The sequence below is a fragment of the Diaporthe batatas genome (assembly GCF_019321695.1).
Source record: "Diaporthe batatas strain CRI 302-4 chromosome Unknown Contig00025, whole genome shotgun sequence".
NCBI classification, from domain to species: Eukaryota; Fungi; Ascomycota; class Sordariomycetes; order Diaporthales; family Diaporthaceae; genus Diaporthe; species Diaporthe batatas.
Genome location: NW_025408572.1, coordinates 248209 through 266085, shown reverse-complemented (window position 1 = coordinate 266085; position 17877 = coordinate 248209). Strand labels below are relative to the sequence as shown.

Sequence of the window (17877 nt, the reverse complement as noted above, 5' to 3'; positions counted from 1 at the left end):
ATACCTCCATGGAGCAGTTCTTTGTCGTTAATTAAACGGAATGGCACTTGGTCATTATATCGTGTAAGATGACCTAGATCAAGTGAGTGAAAGTCGAACTACCACGAATATGGATGCACCAGTGCGGCACAAGCATCCTAATAATTATAATTCAATCCTCCGGACACGTCGAGGCTTTGTTTCTATTGTATACTTGCTATGGGAGGGTGGTGATAAGAAATGCAGGCCTCTCAATCCAGCCTGAAAGTAATGATTACGCAGGAATGGGCGGATGATGATGTACGAGGCTGTTGTCCAGCTTTACACGTTGGGCATCAAGTCACCTACCATATTTGCACATTGATTTCTTGATGCTGGGTGCTGAGCTCATCTTTTCTTACTTTTCCAAGATTAGTCGCGCCATGGCGCACCTCAAAGGTATGCCGCTTAGTGATCGGCGGCCGCCAATTCTCTTGGCTTCCTTGAGCTGAAACAAGGCTCTGACGGTTATCACATCAGTTTTCAATCCACTGTACCTCTCAAAGAAAGAAAGCCCTTGAGCTTCATCAATAAAAGCTGAAGATATGAATCTGGGAAAGACCGTCTGTTGATTTTCCCATGCTCTTTGGCTCAGCAGACTATTATTTCACACCCACCTTATCCCTACAGCTCTCTCTTCCCACCACTGGCAGAAGAGCCCCCTCACCACTTGCGCAGCATTCAAGTCACCCAATATGACCACTCAAAGAAACCACATTTATACCGGAACATGCAACTATGACATGTTCAACAACAAATGCAGCACTTCAGCCACTGGCGACGACCCCACGCTAGCCAAGACCCCCGTGGGTGTTTATGCGGTCGCTATCTACCTAGACGCCAACGGCCAGACGCCCTTGAACAACATCGAGGTCGGATCGGTCGATGTGAAAATCGGTGGTGTTTCCATGGACAATGTGAAGGTTGATGGCAACACTATAACCTTTTTCAATGGGGTGGAGGGCTACAACAAGAAGTTTCATCTAGAGTATACCGACCCGGATATGAATATTAATGGGGACTTGCGTTTTGATGTCTACCAGATGTTTTGAGAAAGTAGCAGAGATCTGCTATCATGAGGCTGGGCTCTTGGCTTCTAATACAAGATAATGTCTTCGCTTTTAGTAGCATTCACTGCCAGCAAGTCAGGCGTCGACTGTTTGTATTCTTTGAGTTACTGTACTAGCTGCAACAGGAGTCGGTCTCCCCTTGGAAAAGCGTAAGGCAACATGTATCTTAAACATAGACGCAGTCACTTTCGCCATATCAGGCTTCGATATTGACTGCTCAGTCTTCTGTAAGCCAATGTTTCAGAAGGCACCATGTCGCCCTACAAGTCCTCGCCTTGAGCCATGCCCACGAATGCTGATATCCGAATCGCCCGTTGGTAAATGAAGAGACTTTGGATCTCAGGTCAAGATTTGGTGTCTCTACTACAAGCCTTTTTCAACGGGGTGGCGGAGCTAGAAGCCGAGTAAATGCATGAGAAGCAACTGGATTTAAAATACAATCCTGTTGCAATGAACTCTCGAAGTACCTGGACATGATCCTCCCGAAAATTTGGTTTTGCCATTTGGACCTGTCCTGGTCATAAAATCTGCGAAAGGTCGAGTCTTGTATTTCAACCATGCAGCAGTCGCACTTTGGTTCCTTGAACCCTTCAGAACCAATGCCACTCATTCCACTCTAGAACGCTCCTTTTCAGACAGCTTGGTTGGGAAATCACGGAAACCCCAAAGAGCAACCCCAAATCTTCAAAAAGCCAAGTGTTATTTAGTAAAAGATTGTTGAATAAATTTAAGTCTTTTGTATATATATTCCGATTGTTCTAAGTGATGAGAAACGCTTCCACTAGACTGGAAACACGTAAACATCCGACTAATGGTCTTCAGCTCAGAAGCCTGTCTAGAATGGGGCACTGTCATGAACAAAGACTTCGGGTACGTTGGTTATTGTGCATTGATGACCACACATGTCACTTTATCAGGAGATATCTTAGGAGAATGAAGGCCTCCGCCCCAATCAATATTTGATTGACTCCTAGGGTTTTAGAGATTCTTATAAGGTCTAGATATGCCCACCGACAAAGTATGTACATCCAACAGAGCGACTTCAACAGAAACATCCATATCGGTCAGCCCGTTCCAAAAAGATTATACCGCAAAGGACGGCCAGATTTATCGCTCCAGGTCGAATGCGGCGGGGCCAGTGTACTTCTGCCCGCCGGAGGCGCCGGCCTGCTCCAGCTCGATCTCGCCGCCGGTAATGATGTGGGAGCCGACGCGCTGGACGGTAGTGGAGACGGGCTTGGAGACACTGACGCGGAGGCCGTCGCCGTTCTTAGCAACAAAGAAGGTCAGGTCGGACTCCCCACACTTGCCCTCGCCGGCCTTAACCTCCGGCAGGGTGCCGTCAGTGGTCTGGACCTGGGCACGGCAGCTGACCGGGGCTGCCGAGGCGTTGTCGGTGGAGATGACGTCAAACGCATAGCTGTTGGAAATGGGTATGTCAGCGTCGGGCTGGCTTCTGGGATAGTATGGTGTGGCGGCGGAACAAAGTTACTCACATGCACTCGGAGCCGTGGGGGACACAGGCAGCGTTGAACGCAGAGGCCTTGAAGAGGACCTCGGCGTTGGCCACGGAGGCGGCGGCAAAGGCGAGGATGGCGGTGGTAAACTGCATTTTGATGATTGTGTTTTGAGGGTTGAGAGAGGTTGTAATATTTTTGAGTAGTTGTTTAAATATCTGTGTGAGTCACTGATGTTGAACAAGAGATAGATTGATGGATGATGGACGTGGTGATGGTATTTATGTTTATCATTTCAAACAATAGATGTCCTGTCGACCGCCTGCCTCGTTGGAGTATGGGTATGGCAGCATTAGAGATGGCAATGATAGGCGTAGGTGGACCCAGCTGAGGACGTTGTCATGTTGATGCCCACTATTGTCTGGGGGCTCCGACCTTTGTTTGTTACGGGGCTGGTACTATCCTTGTTGTCAACCTTCATGCTCCTGAATGTGACTTCATTATTGAAGCAGGGTTCTATCTGCACGATGTGTGCTCTTAGGCCCAGTAACATATTGCACGATTCTGCACGTTGCTGGACGTCCTGCCGTCAGCACTCCAACGTGAGGAATTACTGCCCGACCAATAAAGTATGTTAACAACGTGTCCAAATTGCTGAATATGGCCACAAAGAGTCATGCAAACTTTGGCACATGTACGTCATGATACCGAGACTCACATCGTCATTGCTACGTGCCAGTCCTCGTATACAACAGCTGTCTGGGCTGGCATGAGTCGGTGTCGTTGGATCACGGCAAGTCCAAAGCACCTTACAGGTCCACAGGATTCAGGAGGCGGCACCCCGTTCTGCGGGGAGTCTCCAGTCAAATGCCCCGCTCGGAGATCTACCGCGGGCTAACCAGAGGCCATGGCACTACCAAGCTGCCATGCAGCACTGTCACGCGAACAGGGCTCAGATAGAGACCAAAGTCATGGGGTCGGGGAAATCCAAGTATCCATAATGGCGCGGGAAAAGGGGTTGGTGACCGTCCTGTAGGACGGAAATTCAGTGGGAGGCTGCACTTTCGACAGGGATTCGTTGGCGAGCCGTTCCGTTCCGTATAGCCTGTCCAAGACCCGAGACTAAATTCGGGCGTCGGTTGAGCGGCGAAGCCTTCTCGCATGAACGTCATTCCCCCCACAGTGTTACTTGGCCCCAATTCGTCTGCCCCACGCTCTGACACAACATAGATTTCGCGAGAGTACCATGTAGTAGATGGGATTCCAGGGGGACACCTGAGTTCGATGTAGTGTACCTAGGTAAAGCCGGTAACTCCTATTCGCTCCATCTCGCAGCCGAATGACTGTATCGTTTTCATGGAGAGAGAGATTATGATCTCCCCCTTGCTCCGGCAACTCGGCATGAACCATTCGGAGGTGCCTTTTTTTAGGTACACAATTATTGCTACGCTGGCTTGGGCCTGACTTTACTGTCGATCAGGGTCATCACGAATCGAGTGGTTCTAGAAAATCGAAAGGTGTTCTATGGGGTCGATTTCTAAATTTGTACAGGCAGAAAGCCCCCTAAAGGATTGAATTCTAAGTCCTTTAAGTACTTACTATACTATATATAATTATACTTTTTAGTTAATTCTATTATTTATATTATAATTTAATTTAATATTATTAAATTTAATATAAAATACTTATTAATAAGTTTATAATAATTTATTAATAATTATTTTAAATATTTCTTTTTTTAAAAGTTAATTAAAATTATTATTAATAATAGTTTAATATTTTTAATATAATATATTATAAATAATAAATAAAAAACTATCTCCTTTAAATAAATATTATTTTTAATTTAAAAGCTTTTATATAATTTTAAAAGTATAAACTATTTATATTTTTTAATTCTACTATTAAGCTAAAAGTAAATAATTAAGGTTGTAAAAGGATAAAATATAATATATCTTTTAAAAATTAACTTAATTAAGTTTATTATATAAAACTTTTATAATAACTTTATAATTATTTATAACACTATTTATTATTTAAAAATACCTTGCTACATTAATACACTAAGCTATACTTAATTAATTTAAGTTAATACTATTAACCTTAATATAAACTAGTTTATTAAAATTTAAAGCTATTATAAACTATAAGCTAGTTTTAGTACTATTAAATATTACATATAAAGTCGCTATATAACTTAAATAAGTTAATTAAAATAGGTAAAAATAAAGCTATTATTCCTTTAAAAGTTCTAACTTTATTTAAATAAACACCTATCTATTAACTTTATAAGTAAAACTACTTAAAAATAGTCACTTAGCCTACTATACTATTAAATTAAAAGATAACCTTTAAGTATAGTAACCACACACTATTACTATATATAATATTTGAGTTTATAATTCTAATAGCTTTACTATAAATAAAAAAATAACTATTAATAATTAAATTTATAATTATATAAAGATAGATTTTTACTTTAAAAAAAAGTTATTAATATTTAAAATAGTTAATATATTTTTAGAAAAGCTAAAAATTATAAACTTAACTTAAAGGAAATTAAAATTTATAAAATCTTAAATTTAAACTTAAAAGTTTTAATTAAAAGTTTATATTTATAAAAATAAAAGCTTTTATATAACTTAAAAGAAAGTTTAAATTAAGTTAAATTAAATTATAATTAAAAATTAATTAAATAAAAATCAATTAAAAATTATAATTATAAATCTTTTACTTTATATTAAAAGAGATTTTAAAAGTATATATAAAATATTAATATTAAAATAATATTTATAATTTAGAATAAAATAAAAGTTTAAATTATTTATAAAGAATTATAAATTTAAAAGTTTAATTACTTTAAAAATAATATAAAGAAATAATAAAGCTATAATTTAATATTATAAAAATATAAAAACTACTTTAATTAATAAAATAAATAAAGTATATAAACTTATAACTTTAATAAATATTTAATAAAAATATATTTATATAATATATATATAATAAATATATATAAAATAATATTATTATAATAAATTTAAATTAAAATAGTAAAATTTATTAACTATAAATATAATAGATTATTTAATTAAAAGATTATAACAATTAATTTAATAATTAGTTATTTTAATAGTTTATAAACTTATACTATTATATCCTTTATTTAAAGTTTATTAAAGCTTATTAGAACCACTTAAATAAGGAAATAATTTTTATATAACGGAATATTAAGTTATAATTAGCTAAGGGTAATTGAAATATTTATTATTAAATTAATATATAGTAAATAGAAGGTTTAAAATTTTAAATAGAATAGAAGCTTAATATAACTTTATTTTTATTAGTTTAATTAAGTTTTTAAATAGATTTTATAGTATTATAATTAAATAATTCTTTATAAATATAACTTACTTTAAATTACTATTTAATTAATACTTTTAAATTAATACCCTTACTTAATATAAGATTTTTAAATTATAGAGGCTTAAACTTATAATTTTAAAATTAATTATTATAATAGTTAAACTTAATAACTACGAGTATAATAAACTATTTAATTAAAAGACTATAATAATTAATTATTTTAAAAGTTTATAAGTTTATATTATTATATTAGTAATATTTTATTAACTTTTAAAATTATAAATATTAATTTTAACTTTAAAATATTTTTATTATATAATAATTAAGTTTGATTATAATAAATAATAAGATTTAAGTAATAATATTAAATAAAATTAAAAATAATTAATAATATATTAATAGATATTATAAGAATTTTTATTTAAAATAAAAGTTTAAAAGTTAAATTAATAATTAATAAATAATTATAATATTTAAAAAGATTTTATAATATTAATATAAATATAATATAATTATAATTAAAATTAAAAAAAGTATAATTTAAATTAAAAAGTAGTTAAAATATAAGTTAAATATATTATAATAAGGTTTTAAGTGCTTACTACCGTATAAAGGCGCTATGTATATCCTCGGACGTATATAGAATAGAAGCGAAACTATATATTATAATAAGAATGACTACTATATTAATAAATAAGAGGGATTTATAAGCGTTATAACTCTTTATAAACGTTATATATACTATAAGAGTTACACTTATTATAAGAGTTAATCCTTTCTATAAAAATTAAAGGATTAAAGTATAAAAGTTATATAAAAAGATTTTAATAATTTAAAGATTACTTTATTTATTTAAATATAAAAGATAGTTAAAAAGAATTTTTCTTTTAAAGTAATTTTAAAGTTTTTCTTTTCTAACTTACTTTAAAATATTATTTTATTTTTATCTTTATCTTTATTTTTATTTTTACCTTTATTTTTATCTTTATCTTTATCTTTATCTTTATTTTTATTTTTATTTTTATTTTTATTTTTATTTTTATTTTTATTTTTATTTTTATCTTTATCTTTATCTTTATCTTTATCTCTATCTTTATCTTTATTTTTATCCTTATTTTTATCTTTATTTTTATCTTTATTTTTATTTTTATTTTTATTTTTATTTTACTCTTTCTCTTTATAACTACCTTTTTATAACTACCTCTTCCTCTACCTTAAAAATATATACCTACTTCTCTCCTTAAAAATTCATTATATAACTTTTATACTTTAATCTTTTAAGTCTTATAGAAAGGTAACTCTTATAGTTACTATAAGTTTTATATTAAGGATATATTTTAAAAATAAAGTAAGCCTTATAGGCTCTTATAACTCTTATAGGCTATCTATAGGTACTAATATAGTACCCTTAAGGTTACTTAGATGAAGTATAATAGAGTATCTAATTTTTACTCTTAGTTTTTATAGGTTTATAGAGTAGTGGGTCCGGGGAATCTTGGGAGGTTTTAGCGCCACTTAACTGTTGTACACGAATCCCCACACGGCTCCAGGAAGGATTTGTCGGGTGCAGAGAAGCAACCGCCTGGGCAATCGGCTGCCGGTGTAAAAATAGAAGCCCCATGGCTTGGCTGCAAAGTCTCAGCCAAGTTAACAGTTTTGCCCCTGCCTACCTAGGTACTTACCTAGGTAACTAAGTCATGATTGCCATGGACGACAGCGATAACTGCAGTCTGGGACTTGAATACGAGCACCAGAGTTTGCCGGATGCTTCAAATTACATCAGGCTTCTCACGGCAAAAGCTCACGATGGGGATGGCTCTCACATCCTCGACTGCGACTTAACGACATGGCGCATCGAGGACAGTCCGGCGTTCAGCGCAATTTCCTACAGCTGGGGTGATCCGGCGCAGACCGCCCTTCTGCAGATCAATGGCCGGTCGCTGCGTGTGACTAAGAACTGCGAAGTCGCTCTGTGTCAAGCGACCCTCTGCAGGGCCAAGCTCTCGCGTTCCAGGGGGGCACATGGAAGCGACAAACGCTACTTCTGGTGCGACGCGGTCTGCATCGACCAGAAGAATCAGGCCGAGAGGGAGGCGCAGGTGGTCGCGATGGGTCGCGTCTACCGACGGGCCGAGCACGTGCTGGCCTGCCTCGGGGCCCCGGTCGATGGTACAGACGACATGTTCCTATTCCGCAGAATCCAGTCGCGGTCTGGACTGCTGCGGTCGATCGGAGAGCACTGGCTGCCGGATGACGAGTTCCAGCTTGACATTGCGCGGATGACCGACGACAAGTGGACGCGGATGGTGACCTGGTTCATCTTGAGCATGCCGAGATGCTCAATTATACGCCTGTGCACTGCGCTAGAGTCCCTCTTGGCGGCTCCTTACTTTCAGAGGACGTGGATATGCCAGGAGCTTTTCTTGGGCAGAGAGGTCATCGTCACTTGCGGGCTGGAAAGTGTTCAAATGAGTTGTGTCTACGGATTGGCTCAGGTCAGTACGTTCTTGTCGTCTGCTTGGGTTATCAAGCCAGTTGATATGGTATGGGGACTGCTCCACCCGTTCACTCCGAAAGAGCAGTTGCGTCGATACAACTGTCAATGGACCAAATACTTTCTTTGGCTGCTAGGTGCAGGCTCCTCCCCAAACCCAAAGACAAGAAGCCTCGGCTCCCTCATGTGGAAAATCAGATATCAAGAGTGTGGAGATATCAGAGATAAGGTATACGGAACGCTGTCTATGGTCAGGTGGCCTGACGATGAAGCAATATCCGTGGACTACGGCAGGGATATTTTTGACCTCGCCATCCAGGTCATGGCGGTCATCAAGCAGAGACCGGGTGGTTGGGATAGTCGTTGGTATGACCTCGCCGCCAACGTGGCACAGAATCTGAGATTAGGCAGTCTGCCCTCAGAGCATCTTGCTGAACAGTCCCGAAGACTAAGTGTCAATACAATCTGCTCACCGGGTCATGGCGTCGATTTGAGAGCCCCCCAAAAGCCTCCACCTGCTTGGGACTCTGGTCAACACGATGTCTATTGGGGCTATCGTCTTGTTAAAAGAGATGGTGAATGGGCATTTGAAGATCAGTTTGGGCTCCATTCAGGCCTCGCAGAAGGTAGGATTACGAGAATTGGGACATGGCTTGTAGACACACCATCTGGATCCAATCATCTGACATCCGGGGGTTCGGCGCTGGACGAGGTGGTGCTCCCGCCAACGGCGCGGCCGGGCGACTGGTGTCTGATGCACTCTCGGGGCCGTCCTGTTTTTCAGCTCGATTCCCAACTCACGGCGATGAACTGCCATTTGAGTATAGATAGAGTCCTCCTAGTTGCAAGGGAGATGCGGGGAGATGCAGAGTATCCAATGAGCATCATCGGGAAGGGGTTGATTCGTTCCGATATTACTTTTATCGCGCTGGAACAACCTGACGCTGCCCAGTTCAAAGTGTATCTGGCAGACGACGATGCTCTTTTTCTTGCTGCTACTTCAAGCAGGGTCGAAGGTCACGGGTATGACAGAGTGATGACAAGCTCAAGGAATAGCATGCGAACTTCTGAAAAGGAAGTGTCCGGCTACTTCGGCACGGCAGTTTGCACGGGTATCTACTCAAGTTACGCAGTCAAAGTCAAGGATTGACACGAAGATGAATAATTCTAATTAATCTTCTCAAAAACAAAAGATGACCTTTGATTCAGCTTATTGTCCTATCATCATACGTCCACAATCCTCCAATATCTGGAGTAACAGGTTCAATTAGGTAAGATTACCACATGCATAGTGCGTGCCTGCACGAAAGACCATGAGGCAGACCAGTGGCTTTAGCCAAGCTGGTCCACTGGAAGGCGTCGGGCAGACATTGCGCACATTTCACCTGCCGAATCGGAAGAGAGGACGCCTCATCGATCGATATGTGGGGAATGCACTCACGCGGCATGACAGATTTCACTATGCTCCGAGCCGTATCTGTCCCAGGATACTTTCGGGGCGAAGACGAGTTCTTACCACTCATAGGTCCCTCAGGTGAGATATGTGTACAATACTTAGGACAATCAACGGCCCTCAAGCCGGGTTCCCCTTAACGCGTTGATTTCTCAATGACCCTCGGGGAGCTGCCGCGAAATACTTGGTCGGAAGTCTCTCTGATTCAGGACTGATTGGCCATGTTCGGACTGATTGGCCATGTTCGCGTTCGCAAAAAAAGATCACCAACCTGGCCACATACTCTAAACGGAGATTACACATCAGCCAATGTGACCCACCGCACCATCTTATATATGAGGTGGGTGCCAATCTCAAAAATTTGCGGAGCCTGAAATACTGGGTATGATGAATGAAAGGACACTGCCAAGAATAATATATCCAGGATCTCGCGTTTCGCTTACGGAGAGTGCTGCCAAGGACAAGACTTTGCCGGCTAAAGTAGCCTTATAGCACCGTCATATAAACATCGTTGTTTTGGAGCCCGAGACGAATACAGAATGTTTCTTGTCATTGGACCAACTGCGTTCCAAGGACTGTTCCTGTATTTGCTGACCGTGCCTAACGTGGTGAATGTGTGAATCTTGCGATTTAAAGAGCAATACAAATTCGTTCATGCGTTCGTGATGGTCCTTTATCGCAACTGCTGATCCTAAAACAGCTTACCAGTTCACACACACAAAATAATCAAACGCATTAATCCAATCAAGATGTTTTTCTCGTCTTTGCTTACCACGGTGGGGCCTTTGCTGGCCATGTGTTCAACGGCATTGTCATCACCGACACCAATCAACAACGATGAGCCCGACATCGTTGTCGAGCGAGGCCTTAGCAAGCGGCAAGGCTGGTACTGGTCCAACTGGTCCGAGGGTGGTATCAATCTCCGCTGCACCAATGGCAACGGCGGGACTTACTCAACCCAATGGTCAGGCACGGGCGGTTTCGTCTGCGGCAAAGGATGGAGCCGAGGCAGCGGCCGGGTTGTCACCTACACAGGGACGTACGAGCCGACCGGCCCGGGGTATCTCGCCGTGTATGGGTGGACCCAGAATCCATTGATTGAGTACTACGTGATCGAGTCTCATGGCGACTTGGCTCCTAATGAGCCATGGACATCAAAGGGCAACTTCACCTTCGAGGAGGGGACCTACGAGATCTTCCAGAGTACGCGTGTCAACAAGCCGTCGATTGAGGGAACGAGGACCTTTCAGCAGTACTGGTCCGTCAGACAGGAGAAGCGAGTTGGCGGGACGGTCACGATGAGTAGGCACTTCGACGAATGGGCCAAGGTGGGTCTGAGATTGGGAAACCACAATTACATGATCCTTGCGACGGAAGGATACACGGCTCAAGGAGGCAACGGGAGCAGTGGGACTTCAAGTATCACCTTGCAGTAGCTGCATTAAACGGAGGGGAGACCTGGGACAATGCCTAGTCTAGCACACAGTTCAAAGCATTTCTGATTTCGCCCTATCACGTAATACTTTGTAGAAGACCCGATTAACATCTCAAATTCGACCACTTGGTCCTTAAGTTGCACCATCGTGCATGTATGAACCCACGCTTGAAGGTCAAAACTCATTCCACACGCTGGACGGGCTGATTCAATGTTTTTTGTATTGAACTTTGAGGCATTCTTTCCATGGTTCAGTTGGACGACAATCCCAGGCAATAGAGTCTGATAAGGGGTAGATGTTGAGTACTCTGTGGTATCATATGTAGGTGAATATTGACAAACCGCATATGTTCGAGGATTATCTGGACCCGGACCCAACCTCGAGGCCCCGTCAGCTTCTTTCGACTCAGATGAAGTCTTGAGGGACTGCTATTCCCATTGATTACAGGATTTTCGAAAGGTATCAAAAGGCAAGGACTTGATTGGCATCACTAAACATACTCTTAGATGCGGAAGAGATTGCTGTCAACTTCGTTATCTCTTCGCTTGTAGTAGTAATTATTGAGCTCGTTGGTGACCTCCACGGGAGCCAGGTCCAGGTCCGTCACCCCATGCCTGCGCCGTCACGGGTCCTTGACCGATGCCCCTGCCCTCCGTATCCGTATCGTTTCCAGCCATTTCGAAAGAATCGTTGCGCCAGTACGTTTGGGCAATTGTGGTGGTCGCCTGTATCTGATCTGGCTGCGGGTCAACATGTTCTTCTTCCTGCACAGCGTATCCTGTGGAGTGAAGTGGTGGCCCGAGGTCGCTTGCGGCGCTCGTTGTAGCGGAGGTCTTCGTCTCCCCCGTGACACCGCGGTGGAACCATGAGTCATTGGTGCTTGCCCTTGTCGTGTGAGTCATTGACCTCTTCCTCTTGCCCTTGAGGCGGTCGGATGCGCATCGGAAGAGCGCGGGCAGACTAGGCATGCACGCGCATATCACCCCCAGGTCGACCTCTAGTTGGCAGTATTTGTTCATGCTCACCAACTCATCTAATGAAGAAGGGCGAATGTTAGCGTCACGAATCAAAAAGACGGAAATTACGGATTATTTGTGTATTCCCTCCTCGCCCCTCTTCGGTCCCAGGGAGGGGGCTGGTGACCATGTCAACTTACACGTCGGATTCTTAGTATGAGTGGCAGAGTAGACCTTGGCAAGCTTGACAATCCCAACTGCCGTAACACTATTGTGTGTAAGTATAAGTAGAGGACTGACAGGTTTGAGTCCCCGACACTTACACAATTCCTGTTGCGAACATGACCGAGGCAAGCAGCTTTTTCCTCATGGAGAGTTGCAAACCTGCAACCATGGACAACGGTAGCCACAGGACCCAAAAGTCAGCAGCAACAAGAATAGACCAGCCACTTATCATGAAGTTGTAGATATCAACGCAGTAACCAGAGGTGCTGTGCTCAAGATCCCATTTGGTCCAGAGGAAGCTGATCGGCGTGCACTGGAAGATCGTTGTGATGAAGTATGCGAACGAGACGATGCATTCGGCCCACAGGGTGTAGATAATCTTGCGGCGACATTCTTTGACGGTGAATATGCGCAGATAAAAAAGAAGCAGGGATATGCGGGTGAGACACCTCGCTCCTAGGTACATAACGCATGCGACGTAATAACTCTGTTTTGTTACCGTCATTAGTGCTCATCAACAAACGTCAAGGTGGGTCGGATCCAAATTTGGCAATGCTAGGAATCCTGTCTAACGTCTAACCTTTAAGAACTCCGTAATTTGGTCCGGACGAAGAGTCCAGACTTCCTTGCCATAGCCATTCGGTCTCACTGGAACAAAAAGTCGTTTAGCAGCGGCGACGAGGCAGCGAATATGATGTGCGAACTTACTCCCTCCGAAAGTAGCTGCAGTGAGACCAATGCAGAACCCCTGTTTCATCGTCAGAATTTCCAGTCGAACTGAGAGCGTGCTTTTTCTCACAGCAGCCATAAAATTTATCCAGTCATCCCACCAGAAAGGCATTCTCGCCATGACTCGAGAAAGAATGCGCATGGCGACGACCACGAGCATTAAGCAGAGGATAGCTATATCCCGAACAAACCATGACATGTCCGTTGCGGGCTCCACCCCACACAGAGTATTTGTCACATTTGTTGCGGCTGTGCTCGACAAGTTAGTACGGTCAAGACGACCAGGAGCGCCAAGTGATACTAGTAAGGTACGGCCGGGCTCACATAGGACGTCTATTATCGTGCAGCTACTTTGTATACAAGTAGACCCCTGGCTTCTGATGGTATCGTTGGCACATATGCACGCCAGGTCGGCTGGTCCGCACGTGGCGTTGGCGATTGCGGTTGAAAGACATGATGCCTGGCCAGAGGATCCGACAATGCTTTAGCAACCGAGCACAGAAGTCGACGACAAGAGAAGAGAGAAGAGCAATGAAAATCACTGGCTAAGAACAGAAACCTACAGCGCACGACGGCAGCTCACCCAGTGAGTCCATACTGAAGGCAGCTCAAACTATGTTCAAGCCGGGGGGAATGGGGCGACCTGTGGGGCTGGCCAGCATGACCGTCTGGGACCTTACAAGGAAATCACTCCAAAAATTGTTCCAAGACTGGAAAAGACTGGCAAAATTTCTTACCCAGAGAAGCACCGATATGATAGTTTCATGTCTGGGGAATCAGACAAATCCTTCTTGGAGAAGAAGTGAAAACTCATCAGAGCTGGCGTCACCTCCGTGTTTGGGGGTCTTATGGAGTACTGTGGTAGTCGAGTGGAAGTCTGGGTCCAGAACTCGTGGCAGTTGGGGTCCATTGGCCCCAATCTGCGTCTTGAATTGGTCGAAAGAAGGGGGCGCAGGCGGTGTGGTGGTTGACTTGGCTGTGCTGGTGGGTGGCACTTGTGGGTACACGATCCTCCGGGCATGCGGGAGAATGGCACGGTCTTCATGCAATAGCACAGCCGCCCCGGCTGACCGGCTCGCGCGAGGAACGGCAATGAAACCCGGTGTCAAATCACCTGCTGGACCGTGGTGTTGAGTCTGGAACATGAGGTCGTCATCAAAAGCCCTCCGCAGCTCAACAATTAGAACATATTTATGTTTCCTTTGTGTCGCATGCTAGAAAGCTGTAGATCAAAAGACGACATTATGTGTTGCATTCTTGTGCTGTAGCTACGTAATTTGAACCTGTCGAAGTCTCCAAAAATAGGCTCTCTCGCTTAACCCCCACCGCGACTCGCGTGCAGCAGGCCCTCCTACTCGCCGGGTATCACCATGATTGGCCCGTCCCTTCATCATCAGGCTGGCTTCCGCTTCGATTCCACAATGATGGGCGACGGATTCGCCCAGCTCAAGCCGACGCTCGTTGGTCGAGGTTGGCTTGGCGTACCGTAGGATGTCTCTTGACGGGCCAACGAGTTTGACCACGCGTGCCTGAAGGATCACAGCCGCAGTTTTGTGAAATTTTGTTATCAGGGCTTTTTCTTGAGTATTCTTATGTCCTCAGCCCGCCTCCCAGTCCGTTGCAATCACGGCTCGTGTGACCATTAACATCACCAGTCAGCGTGCAGACATTGCGATCTTCACCATGGCCACAATTCCCGGCCCAACACCGCTGCCGCTCATAGGCAATCTCAGAGATATTGACCCAGCGAACAGTATACGCAGCTTTTGTGATATCGCTGAGAAATATGGTACCTAATTCATGTCAACACCACCAATTATCCGCGAAGGCTGATTACTTTCGAAGGACCCATCTTTAAGATTCGTCTTGGCCGCGCTGAGCCTGTCTTCGTCACCGGCCATGAGCTGGCGAACGAGCTATGTACCCGCAAGGACATGGTCAAGTTCCCTGCAGGTGCCGTGCGTAACCTCAAAGTGGTGGCGCCAGAGGGCCTCTTTACGGCTGACCATGGAGAAGAATTCTGGGAAATCGCCCATCGTGTCCTTGTCCCGGCTTTCGGACCCATGTCTGTGAAGGCAATGTTTCCAGGTGCGGCAATGCAGCACCCACCTAGTACCTGCTATGATTGTCGGACCATTTTTGACAAGTTCCGTAGAGATGCATGACATTATTACACAGATGGCTCTGAGATGGGCACGGTTCGGTGCAGACGAGCCCATAGACGTCACTGCAGACTTCACCCGGTTTACTCTAGACAGTATCGCCCTGTAAGTGAACCTAGTAATCATGAGTGCTGCGAATAAGTGCGAGACGTGGAGACTAACTAAGAGTGCAGTTGTGCGATGGATTTGCGGTTCAATTCCTTTTACAAGGACACGCTGCACCCTTTCGTTGACTCCATGATGCGAGTGCTCACGGAGTCGGCAAACAGGTCCGTTAGGCCAGCATGGCTGACGTGGATGCAATGGAGCGCCAACAAGAAGTTCGACGAAGACAATGCCTATCTCCATCAGGTCGCCTCTGAGCTTCTTGAGAAGCGGAGAGCTAACCCAACGGATAAGAAGGATCTTCTTAACGCGATGCTCAAAGGAGTAGATCCCGCGACTGGCAAGATGCTTTCCGAACAAACCATTGTTGACAACATGATTACTTTCTTGATTGCTGGTAAGGAAAGACAAAGCCCCGGATCTTTGCACCTCAATTCTAGATGAAATTTGAATTATGCTGACTTCTCGCAGGCCACGAGACCACTTCTGGATTGTTATCATTCACATTCGCGCTGCTGCTGCAACACCCCGAAGCCTACCGTAATGTGCAGCAAGAAGTGGACTCAGTTGTTGGCAGCGCTCCCATAACCGCTGAGCACCTCAACCAGCTTCCCTACATCAAAGCCTGCCTGAGAGAGTCTTTGCGGTTGAATCCCCCATCTGCCGTTTTCTCAGTGTCCGTTCCGGGCGAAGAGGGCTCTGATGAGCCGGTACTCCTTGGTGGGAAATGGATCCTGAAGCGCAACCAGCCAGCATTCGTGCTTAACCCCGGCCTGCATCGGGACCGCACCGCCTACGGGGACGACGTGGACGAGTTCAAACCTGAGAGGATGTTGGAGGAAAACTTCAAGAAGCTGCCTCCTGGCTGCTATAAGGTAATTCTACGCGGCCGATGACAAGCACCGGCTCAGGAAAATGTGACTGACTGCGTATCAATTAGCCATTTGGAAATGGTCTCCGTGGATGCATTGGTACGTTCCTGCCCTGCATATTTCGAGTCTCATTGCTGCAACTCGTAGCAAAGCATTCGATATTAATCGAGTAACGCAGGAAGCGATTTTGCCATACAGGAGGCCATCCTAGCCGTGGCGGTACTTTTCCAGAAGTTCGACTTCAGACTTCAGGATCCCAATTACAAGCTCACCTGGAAGCAGACTCTGACTCTGAAGCCACTCGACCTGTTTATGTACGCCAGATTGCGCCCCGGCATAGACCCTGTTTCGCTTCAGAAGGATCTTTTCCACGGCTCTGACGGCAACTCGTCTTTTGCCACCGACGCCGAAAAGATGAACTATCGTGCGGATGACAGCGAGCTTGTCCCTTTGTCAATATTCTATGGATCCAATACCGGGACTTGCCAGAGCTTGGCATCCAGACTGGTAATGGCTGCACTGCAGCATGGATTTAAAGGAGATGTCCAGCCGCTCAACAATGCAAAAGGCAATATCCCAAAGGATCGTCCGGTCGTAATAATCACTTCTACGATGTATGAGGGTCAGCCTCCAGGTTCGTACCAACCCTAATATTCACCATGCCACCTTGGAAGATTTCGTGTCTGACTCTACGACTAACTATCAATTAGACAATGGTGGAAGATTTGTTCAGTGGCTGGAAGATGACAAGGAGGCGTCCGTGAATGGCGTGAAGTACGCAGTTTTTGGCTGTGGAAGCAGTAAGTAAATCCCAGACATGAAAGGCGCTTTTTACTCATTATTCTAACGCCTTTCCCTAGGCGATTGGAAAGATACCTACCAGAAGATTGCCGTCCAGATAGACGAGCGGATGTGTGACCGAGGTGCCACGACCCTTACACAACGAGGAGCAACAGACGTGACGGAAGGCAATGTCACTGGCGATTTCGACGCGTGGATGCAAGACAGCCTGTGGCCTAGCTTGTCAAAAACATTTTCCACGGCCAAAGTGACCGCAACCACGGAAAGCCTGACAAACATCCTGCACGTCCCTGGTTCCGATGGTTACACCCAAGCAGTCCAGGCCGAGGTGGTTGACGTAAAAGTCATGACTGAGCACGAGCCACGACCAAAGTATCATATGGAAACCAAGCTCCCTACTGGGACGACTTATGACGTGGGCGACTACCTAGAGGTCTTTCCTGACAAAACGAAGGAAGACATGGACAGCCTCCTGCAGGTACTGCGAACTCAGGGGCATGATATGTCTAACCCATTGATATCGACGATGCACTCCCGACTCGAGTTGCATCAGCCGGCGAGCTTCAAGGTAAGCAACCCGTGAGACGGTCTTCCTCATGCCCCCATTACTTACGAGGAACGGTGGGTCCACAGGTGTGCGGTAGCACAGAAGCTAACACCCCTTCACAGCAAATTGAGACACTCGCAGAGAATTGTACCGACCCTGAGGTCAGAGCAGCTCTCCAGCAGCTGT

General features: G+C 43.9%; 6 protein-coding genes across 6 annotated transcripts; 3 read left to right on the top strand and 3 right to left on the bottom strand.

Annotated features, from left to right (window-relative positions):
• Positions 1-401: 401 nt before the first annotated feature.
• Positions 402-1070, top strand: KVR01_013311 (uncharacterized protein; the record flags this gene model as incomplete). Its single annotated transcript, XM_044788304.1, has 2 exons — positions 402-417; positions 649-1070. The coding sequence occupies 2 exons, from the start codon at positions 402-404 to the stop codon at positions 1068-1070; spliced, it is 438 nt and encodes a 145-aa protein (XP_044637765.1).
• A 1125-nt stretch (positions 1071-2195) lies between these two features.
• KVR01_013250 (uncharacterized protein) lies at positions 2196-2700 on the bottom strand (the record flags this gene model as incomplete). Its single annotated transcript, XM_044781520.1, has 2 exons — positions 2196-2508; positions 2585-2700. The coding sequence occupies 2 exons, from the start codon at positions 2698-2700 to the stop codon at positions 2196-2198; spliced, it is 429 nt and encodes a 142-aa protein (XP_044637704.1).
• Positions 2701-7608: 4908 nt separating this feature from the next.
• KVR01_013301 (uncharacterized protein) lies at positions 7609-8857 on the top strand (the record flags this gene model as incomplete). The annotated part of the gene is made up of 3 exons (XM_044792979.1): positions 7609-8406; positions 8569-8771; positions 8845-8857. 3 exons carry the CDS (start codon positions 7609-7611, stop codon positions 8855-8857), a joined length of 1014 nt encoding a protein of 337 aa, XP_044637755.1.
• Positions 8858-10607: 1750 nt separating this feature from the next.
• KVR01_013321 (uncharacterized protein) lies at positions 10608-11294 on the top strand (the record flags this gene model as incomplete). The annotated part of the gene is made up of 1 exon (XM_044786937.1): positions 10608-11294. The coding sequence occupies one exon, from the start codon at positions 10608-10610 to the stop codon at positions 11292-11294; it is 687 nt and encodes a 228-aa protein (XP_044637775.1).
• Positions 11295-11851: 557 nt separating this feature from the next.
• Positions 11852-13426, bottom strand: KVR01_013252 (uncharacterized protein; the record flags this gene model as incomplete). Its single annotated transcript, XM_044784554.1, has 6 exons — positions 13275-13426; positions 13184-13223; positions 13056-13123; positions 12574-12962; positions 12451-12518; positions 11852-12327 (listed from the first exon to the last, which is right to left on the bottom strand). Exons 1-6 carry the CDS (start codon positions 13401-13403, stop codon positions 11852-11854), a joined length of 1170 nt encoding a protein of 389 aa, XP_044637706.1. The 5' UTR covers positions 13404-13426.
• Positions 13427-13771: 345 nt separating this feature from the next.
• Positions 13772-14402, bottom strand: KVR01_013283 (uncharacterized protein). Its single transcript, XM_044781950.1, has one exon. It carries the CDS (start codon positions 14347-14349, stop codon positions 13981-13983), a length of 369 nt encoding a protein of 122 aa, XP_044637737.1. The 5' UTR covers positions 14350-14402; the 3' UTR covers positions 13772-13980.
• Positions 14403-17877: the final 3475 nt, after the last annotated feature.

Coding starts and splice junctions, on each gene's coding strand:
- KVR01_013283 (XM_044781950.1), bottom strand. CDS start 14,349: ATGTTCCAGACTCAACACCACGGTCCAGCAGGTGATTTGACACCGGGT.